Below are 8,753 nucleotides of genomic sequence, written 5' to 3'. Positions count from 1 at the left end.
TCATCATCTGGTGAAACTGAATGCACTTCTAATGACGATAATGACAGCGATGTTGTGATGCTATCAGATTCTCCTGGTAAAGATGAAGAGATGGAATCAGAATGCTCAGATGAAGATGTGGAGATGCTATCAGATTCACCTGATAAAGATGAAGAGATGGAATCAGAATGCTCAGGTGACAGAGAATCTAATGCTTCTGGTGGAAGTTTCTCCGACCAGATAAAGAAGGAACATTCCGATGCTCAAGAACAAACATCAGAGGAACATTCTGATGCTCAGGAACAAACAACAGCAGCGCATTCGGATGCTCAGAAGCGAACAACAGCAGAGCATTCAGGTGCTCAGAAAAAAATAACAGCTGAGCATTCAGATGCTCCGGAACAACCTGTAAATGACCATTTTGCTTCGCCTTGGCTTGGATCTGAGGCAGATGGTAACCTTTACTTCCCATAATTATTGACCTTTTACAAAGACATTGTTAGTTGCACGTTTCTAAATCCATATATTCTCACTAATATGAGCAGAATTCATGGAAGCGAATGTCTGTGATTCCAATAGGACGCCTGTGACTCCTTCCTCATCAGTAAGCATGCCTTTTACACTTTTATTCTGTTACAATACTAAGATAAGCTGTCATCACTAGGTAGGATTGAGTTTCACTACCATCCTCTCACATGCATTTCGGATGCACATGAAACTTGGTGACACCCTATCAACATCCACTACAAATTCATCAAAACTATCATATTGACTCAACTCCAAAGCGAGAAGAACTAAGCTAAGTAGACCCGAACCATAAAACAGTAGCAACATGACCTGAACTTGATCACAGGTGTCCGAAATTTGAAAATAAACAAACAACTTTCATTGTCTCTCTATGCAGGTTCGTCAGAAATCCTCTACTGTCAAGTTTAAGGGAGTAGACATCAGATCCGAATTATTACCAACTTTGCAAAATATTTGGGCTAAGTACGGAGATCTTTTCACCGAGGATACTATCCATAGCAAGAAAATGCTAGCTTGTGCCATGGAGGAGCTAGCAGAGCTTATACTCACCCTGAAAGATACAAGAAAAAGAACATTGACCGATTCTGAGGTTGATGAAATGAAGTCCACCGTGTCCGACATTAAGCGTGCCGGCTTAAAAGTCCAATGGTTAGAGCCTATCATAGAGGCAGTAGTTGCTAACAATAAGAGAAAGGCTAAAGTTGAAAAAGAAGAAAGGGAGTACCTTTCTCTGTCTGCTAAGATTAAGCAAGAAACGGACGAAGAAAGAGATCGTTTGTTGACTAAGATGTTGTGATTTTCTTGGCGACGGGATTTAAGGTGTTGTGACTTGTTCATGTTTTGTCACTGTGAAGCTCATTCAGGTCGGTCACTCAAATCAGTTGCGTAAATAGTATGTATATCAGTATCGGTTGCAGTATTTTGCTGACATGCCTGATCTAATCTCACGCGTCATCAAATAGACATGTCGTACTCAGTCTGTATAATAAGAACTTAAAACCTATGGTTTGGTTTGAAAGTGTAAGCTATGTAATGTATTGTGTGTTCAGTATGATGTCCTATTTTCTTGTTCCCATAACTACTGCTATAGCAATAGCAAGCATGGAAGACTCGTCTCAAGTAATATGGTTCTAATCGGGGAATTACGGTCAAGTTATAATATTAAGGTCAAGTGTCAACTAGAATAGCTGGTAAAGTCATCATGTGACTAGCACGCCACACTATTCTGTACGGAGCATTATAAATACTTCGGTACTATAATCTGGATTAATGCTTTAAGCTATGTAATGTGTTCTGAGTTTAGTATAAAGACTTTCTGGAGTTTCAAGTGTTTAAGGTTCAGCTATGTGTTGGTCTTGGATGCTGTATTTCTCTCCCGAGCATCGAAAATACGACAAAATGAACCACCAACAAAAAAAAATACCTGAATGTGCAAGATGTGATCAACAAGAATGAGTTTCCTTACAAATGTGTCTTACAGCCGGAAGTCCACTTTTTTGTACATCAAATTCTCCTTGCTGATTAAAACTTGGTGTAAAAGAGTAGGGCTTCTCGCGGCTTGTATTCTAGAACTGTATGGCCAGAACGATACAGCAGGAACAATCAAGTCAGATTTATGATATATCAAGGCTTTTGAATAAGAAGACGGAATTAGGGACCCAAAAAACAAGAGACAATTTCAATAAGCATGAACACAAACCTTTACAGTGAGAAACTAAGATTATACTCATATCCGCGTGTAAACCTGAAAAACAAACACAAGATGGATTAATCATTCTTAGACTTCGCGGCAATAAACATAACATCAGACGTATTTAGCACTGTTTCCCCAAAAAAAATTATGACGCATAGCAAAAATTGACCGAGGCTTGACGATTGACTGTTATTTAAAATTCAGGGAGACATGTCGATTTATTACGTCATATTCCAAAGCCAAATAAAAGATAGAGTAACTTTGATTCCATTGGAAATACATGGGATTTCTGAAGAAATGGTTCCGAGACACCCGACCACTTGATTGTTGGAAAACCATGGCCACCAAGGATCCACTGTTTGTATCCAAGATATGACGCCCATGACTCACTTCCGATGTATGGGACACACATGTCATGGTCTCCACTGTCATAAATTGAAGGAACAAACCATCTTGTTAATGTCACTACAATTCCACAACATATCAGACCACTTTTCACAATACTTTATTGGTATAAATATAATGGATAAAAGATATTACTCCAGAAGTTAGAAACTTATACCTGTATATGAGGACGCGATAGCCCCGTTGAGTGAGGTTTCTGTGGTAGCCAACCATGCTACCAGTATCATGACTGCAGCTAATCTTGTTTGTGCACAGCTGCCAAGTCCCACTTCCCTGGTGCATCAGAGTATAGCAAATAAAGGTCTATAGATTGTGCCGTTATAGAGCAACAATAAAAGCCAAGGCTTAAGCAAGCCTTAATCCCAAATTGTTTGGTGTTGGATAACATGAAATATGAATCGCTATTGAAACTGTCAATAAAATAGTAAAATAAAGAAAATCTGAAATGAAAATAAACAAAAATGATTGGAAAACACATTAAATAGTCAATAATAATATTGTGTGCGCAAAGATCTGAGCCCTCCCCTGTTCATCAGTGAACAACCGAACAAGGTTCTAGAGATTGAGCAGCAGACAGCAACAATACCAACAGCAGCAATATACACGCTAAATAAACAATAAATGAGGCTAAGAAACGAATTACTCCCCATGTATCTGGTCAATCTGGATATTACAATGGCAATGCAGCTCATGATCACAGCTTCTTGAATCCGATATCAAATATATCAGGGTTCAATTTTTCTGGGCGCGTAAAGGGGGTCGCAAGGGAAATTATCTATGCTGTTGGGTTTTACTATAACAAGTCAGAGTACAATGTGCACAATAATCAAATTTTAAAAATGAATTGCATTACACACAACACAGGCCGCAGAGATCACAGTCACTGAATGCAATGTTCATTGGCTCCATCAGTCGAAGACTGATGCTTCCTGTGTGCAAATCAGAAAACAGAAAGGCAGACAGGCATGCATACAAGAAAATAACCACAAACAAAAGAAATGCAACAAGAAAACCATTGTTTTTCATTCAATTCTCAAAGATCACATACAAGAAACTCCCCGCCTTTGGTTTCTAACAACTGTAATATAACATTCGATTCTGAAAGGTAAAAGTACAAACAAGACACATAAAACCATTTTCCTGAACCAACTCCTCTAAGGCTCTAAAACAAACCAACAACAACCACTCGCAGAGTCAGAGCCAATCGCGCTGCTGCAACTTAAGAGGCAAATAAACATCAGACAAGTACTGAAACCCAAAAGAACTAAGCGCCTGAATTTCCGCCTTCTGCTTACTCTTAACCATCAATTCCAACTCCTGAACCCACCCAGGATTCTTCTTAACAAAATCCTCCTCCAGCAAATCCTTCCCAGTCTTAATATCCTGCTCGGTCATAGGCAACCTACATTGCTCCGGAATCTTATACTTATCCAAATCACTAGGCCTAATCCCCAACCACTTAATATCAGGTGTAGTCAAATTAGCACTATCATACGACATATTCTTCGACCCACATCCATAAACCGACAATATCTTCAACCCATACGGATCACTATCCACCAATGCCAACACCGGCAACTTCAACTCCAACTTAATCTTCCTGAGAAACAACCTAGTTGCCACATCAGGCTGCCCTTTCGCCGTGATAATAATACAAGGAAACCGATTATAAAACCTATCCTCAGCCAATCTCATAAACGCCGCATCCTTCTCCACCAATATAACAAACAATGCATCACTCTTGAAATCCCCAACACGATCAATATTTGGCGGTATCGCTTTCCCACCAACCCCCATTTTAGTACAGTCAATCATATCACCATTATCACTAAACATCAATCTCCCAACAACAACCCCTTTCTCCGACGCAATCACATTCAAACTAGACCGCGTACACCCAATTAAACACGAAACATCATCTAAAACGGCGTCACTCTGAGTCTGATCCTGAAACAGTTTCACATCAGTATAAAACAAATCACGCTTAGTAACATGAATACTCTTTAACGTCAACTGGTGGACGAGAGCAAGGATTCGGGCGGTGATCGTCGCTTTACGAACAGTAGAAACAGCTGCGAAAGGGCGAACAGACGACTTATCTTTAAGCACAATACGATCAAGTTCAGGAATGTAAAGATGATTAGAAGTAGCACGAGAAGGAACGGAGAACGAGAAACCATTACCGGAGAGAATCGATTTGGTAATTGAGAAAATTAGGGTTTCGATTTGTGATTGAACGGAGGAAAGAGAGAGGTCGGTGACTTCACGACAGGTGGCGGCTAAGTCGGGGAGGACGGTGGAGAGAGAAAGTGGGGTGGATGTTGCGGCGGCGGTAGTGGTGGCTAGGGTTTTGAGAGTGGATAGGATTTGGGCGTCGGGTTTAAGGCGTTTTTTGAAAGGGAGGGAATTTGAGGAAAGGTGTGGGGTTTTTTTGGGGGCGGCGGTGTCGCTGTCGGAGGAGTTGATGTCGTCATCGTCGGTGTCGGAGGAGGTGGTAGCGGCGGCGCGGTGGCGTTTTCTCTTGTCCGACATTGTTGAAATGGGAACTTGGGAAGGTAGTGTGCGCTGTAGAAGGAATAATATACGGTCTATATGGAAGACGATAGAGTTACACGTATGAGCTTTTCGGATACGAGTAGTCAAGTAGAGGAGTATTACTCCCAAGAAAAAGAGGGAAATGATAACGCCACCACACTTTTTCTATGACGATTATGAGCAGTTGGATCAATTACTAAGAGGTGTTTTACTAAAAAAAAAGGAAATTAATATTTTTACCGCCTTCCTCCACATCCTCTCCTTTCTCGCCGGCTACCTCACCGCCCTCTTATAGGTCGTCGGCGAGAGTCACCTTCTCCCGCATCCTCTTCAATCAGAATAACATCTCCTTTCAAAACTAGTTCTTACAGGAGCCCGAGACCGTTCTTCATCTCCCACAATCACCTGTATCTCCTTTTCGGTTATGTTTTCTGACCTTCTCTTTAGATTTCATTACTTAGTTTGTGGTTTAATCTTTATCTTTTAGGTGCATCGAGCTTGTACCTTCTAGGTTCTTTTCAGGCTCCGTTTTGCCATTTCGAAACCGATGATACATTCTTTTTTTTTCACTTTTTTCACTCTAAGTAATGAATGGTTAATTTAATTCTGGTGTGTTTGCTCTTAGAAATTTTAGTTTGATCTTACGATTTACTTCTTGTCCTCAGGTTATTTCAATCAGTAGCTCTTGTGTTGCTTTTCTGGAGTTATTTGGGTTTGTCCCTGGTTGCGAAGCATCCGCGGATGATGATGACTTCAGCCTAGTTTAAAATCCCCGTAAAAATGTGTCCTCTCTTTCTATAACTTCTGCTTTTAAGGACCTTGGTAATGATCTTTTTAGACAAAATCATTTTGATTAGACAAGTGCTTGTTATGACAAAGCACGTCGACTTCTGTGTTCTGTTATGAAGGATGGGTCAGACCTTGATTTAATTCTATTGCAAACCTCGGAATTTCTATATGCTTAAATTTAGTTGCTTGTGTTATTAAGCTTCAAGCTTTTGAAGGGGCTTTAATTCTATGTTCTATGGTGGTGAATTATTTTCCTCGGCATGCTAAAGCTCTCTTTCGTAACGCGGTCGCTCTTAAAGGTTTGTGCAGGTTATAGGAGGCTTGCTCCAGTTTGGAGGAGGAGGCCTTGATGGAGCCTCAAAATAAGGATATTCTTCGAGATTTAGGTGATATTAAAAATCTACCTGTTTTCAACCAAAATGGTAAGCGAATGGTGGAGGATTCTTTTGATGTTAATAACGGTCGATAAGGAAACCGCCTTAGTTCTTCGATAGAAAATCAAGAAGCCAGTGGGCTGGATAATGTAGTTATGGTAGAAAATTGTCCACCTGACAACACATGTGTCTATCAATTTGATCCTCTTAGCAAGAGCAGGAAAGGTAAGAACCACTCCTTGTTACACGATCATTGGATCGTATGGATTTGGGTGGTAGCAACGATGTTAGTAATAAGACTTGTTCAGATACCAACATGAAAGTCAACCCTAGTCCTTGCTCCAATGAAAATCACGGTGTAAGTTTCTCAAATTTAACAAGAAAGGTGGAGGTCATTCCCACCCAAAGATAGATGCAAGCTCTTATCAAAAATTTCTCCAAGGCAAAGAAATTCAAGTTCACCACCAAAAGCTTCTAACCACGATGACAGTTCATGTTCACAAACTTCTTTCACGTAAGGAAGCCTATACGGGAACTCTCTATGAAGAAACTTCATAGGAAGTAGCAATTCCTCCTTCTGGTCCTTCGCCTGGGACGCGTAATCAGACATTTGCTTTTGTGTCTACGGAAAGGGCTGAGCTGGTTGAAGAGGAGGTCATATTTTATCAAATTGGCAAGAAACAGCGAGTGACTTTGGACTCATCCCTTATTAATAAAATTTCGATAGATCAGTTTCATTTTGCAACAGTTATGGAGCATTCGAGCAAGCTCCGTAGCCACATGAGGGAACACTTCAAGGGTCACGATCGAAGGGCATATGTTGTTACTAATAATTTGAAGGCCAATTCTTTGGTTTATATGGAACATTTAGCTTTTGTTACCCAAAGACGGTGGCAGTGATCAAGAGGAATAAAAGAAAGGATGCTCGTCTGATCCATTTCGACGCTCATTATCATCCGCCATTCAAGAAACGTTGGCTATCTGGTTCCGTTTAAACTATTTCTAAATGTAGCCTGGTTAGTTGGGAATCAAGTAGTTATGGGGTCTCGGATGTCCCTCGGTTTGTTTTTAGCTAGTTATTATGTAGTCAAACATTATATAATATCGTTTTATTTTGTTTATGCCAGCTAAGGTTGTCTCAAAAAAAAAAAAAGTAAGAGGTTGTTCCAGCTTAACCAGATATTTTAAATTTTAAATTGAAGGCCTAGGAACGCAACAGTGTTTATGAGGGAGAGTTATGCCAAACGCGAATTAAACTACCCCTACCCAAAATCTTTAAAACTTAAATTAATCCGACCAGAAGTCACAAGCCAATCCGGTTAATCCGTTTGCCGGGTCTAGTCGTAGACGGTAGTATACAAAGTAGTATATAGCCTAGATCCTCATTCCCACAACATCTCTCCAAATCACTCCCCAACAAACAAATGGCAATCGGATCACTAAACCGTCTCTCAACCCACCTGACCCGCACCCGAACCCACTTTACCCCAACCCTCACCCACCTCCTCACCCGCACCAGCACAACCACCGCCACCGCCACCGCCACCGAACCAACCACCAGACCGACCACCGCAAAAGTCTCCGACCGAATCATCAACCTCTCCGCAATCGATTACGACGGAAACAAACGAGAAATCATCGGACTCACAGGTCACACCCTCCTCAAGGCGCTAACCAACCACGGTCTTATCGATCCGGCTTCGCATCGTCTCGAAGATATCGACGCGTGTTCTGCTGAATGCGAGGTTCATATTGCTCAGGAATGGCTCCAGAAACTTCCTCCTGCTTCGTATGATGAGCAGTATGTTCTTACTCGTAATCAGCGAAATCGCGTTTTGAATAAGCATGCTAGGCTTGGATGTCAGGTTGTTCTTACTGATGACCTGAAAGGTATGGTTGTTGCTCTTCCCGAGCCTAAGGCTTGGGATACTCCGTAATTCTAGGGTTTGTGATTGGGGAATTGTATGGTGGTTTCGTCGTTTTTCGCTACTCGTTTAATAATGTTGCTGATGCTTATACATTGCGGATTATGTATTTGATTATGATGAAGATTTGAACTTTTTTGCTGTGATTTGAGATCTATTATGTTATTAGGGTTTGCAATTGGAGAAATTGTAACGTGTTTTGTTGTTTTTCGCTACTCGTATAATAATGATAATGATGATACATTGCGTTATGACGATTATTGTAATGGTTGTAGCCTTGTAGGTGCAGCTTTTGGATTTTTGGCTGTGATTTGGAATTTAATTTAGGATGTTATTGAGGATTTTGGACCTTGAATATGTTTGAGTGTGTTTTGTAGATGATTGTTAAGAGAGGATTAGTGATTGAATGTTGCTTCCTCCATTCCAATGAATCGCATGTTGTGAAATGTATGTTACTCCGTAACTGATTGCTTGTAGTTGATTTCTGATAATGAGCTAGTGAACAGCCTTGAATTGGTAAGCGTA

The 8,753-nt window shown here is 40.7% G+C and overlaps 2 protein-coding genes across 2 annotated transcripts; one reads left to right on the top strand and one right to left on the bottom strand.

Moving 5' to 3' along the window:
- Positions 1-3,604: 3,604 nt before the first annotated feature.
- LOC141652583 (DNA topoisomerase 6 subunit A) lies at positions 3,605-5,204 on the bottom strand. Its single transcript, XM_074460116.1, has one exon. The coding sequence runs from the start codon at positions 5,135-5,137 to the stop codon at positions 3,800-3,802; it is 1,338 nt and encodes a 445-aa protein (XP_074316217.1). The 5' UTR covers positions 5,138-5,204; the 3' UTR covers positions 3,605-3,799.
- Positions 5,205-7,692: 2,488 nt separating this feature from the next.
- LOC141652582 (uncharacterized) lies at positions 7,693-8,479 on the top strand. The gene has a single exon (XM_074460115.1). The coding sequence runs from the start codon at positions 7,728-7,730 to the stop codon at positions 8,238-8,240; it is 513 nt and encodes a 170-aa protein (XP_074316216.1). The 5' UTR covers positions 7,693-7,727; the 3' UTR covers positions 8,241-8,479.
- The last annotated feature ends 274 nt before the right edge of the window (positions 8,480-8,753 follow it).

This window comes from Silene latifolia, chromosome 4 (assembly GCF_048544455.1).
Source record: "Silene latifolia isolate original U9 population chromosome 4, ASM4854445v1, whole genome shotgun sequence".
NCBI classification, from domain to species: Eukaryota; Viridiplantae; Streptophyta; class Magnoliopsida; order Caryophyllales; family Caryophyllaceae; genus Silene; species Silene latifolia.
The sequence above is the reverse complement of the archived record's forward strand: the minus strand, read 5'-3'. Positions and strand labels throughout refer to the sequence as shown.

What these genes read in the sequence shown, in the direction of transcription:
- LOC141652583 (XM_074460116.1), bottom strand. Translation starts at nt 5,137, where the DNA reads ATGTCGGACAAGAGAAAACGCCACCGCGCCGCCGCTACCACCTCCTCC.
- LOC141652582 (XM_074460115.1), top strand. Translation starts at nt 7,728, where the DNA reads ATGGCAATCGGATCACTAAACCGTCTCTCAACCCACCTGACCCGCACC.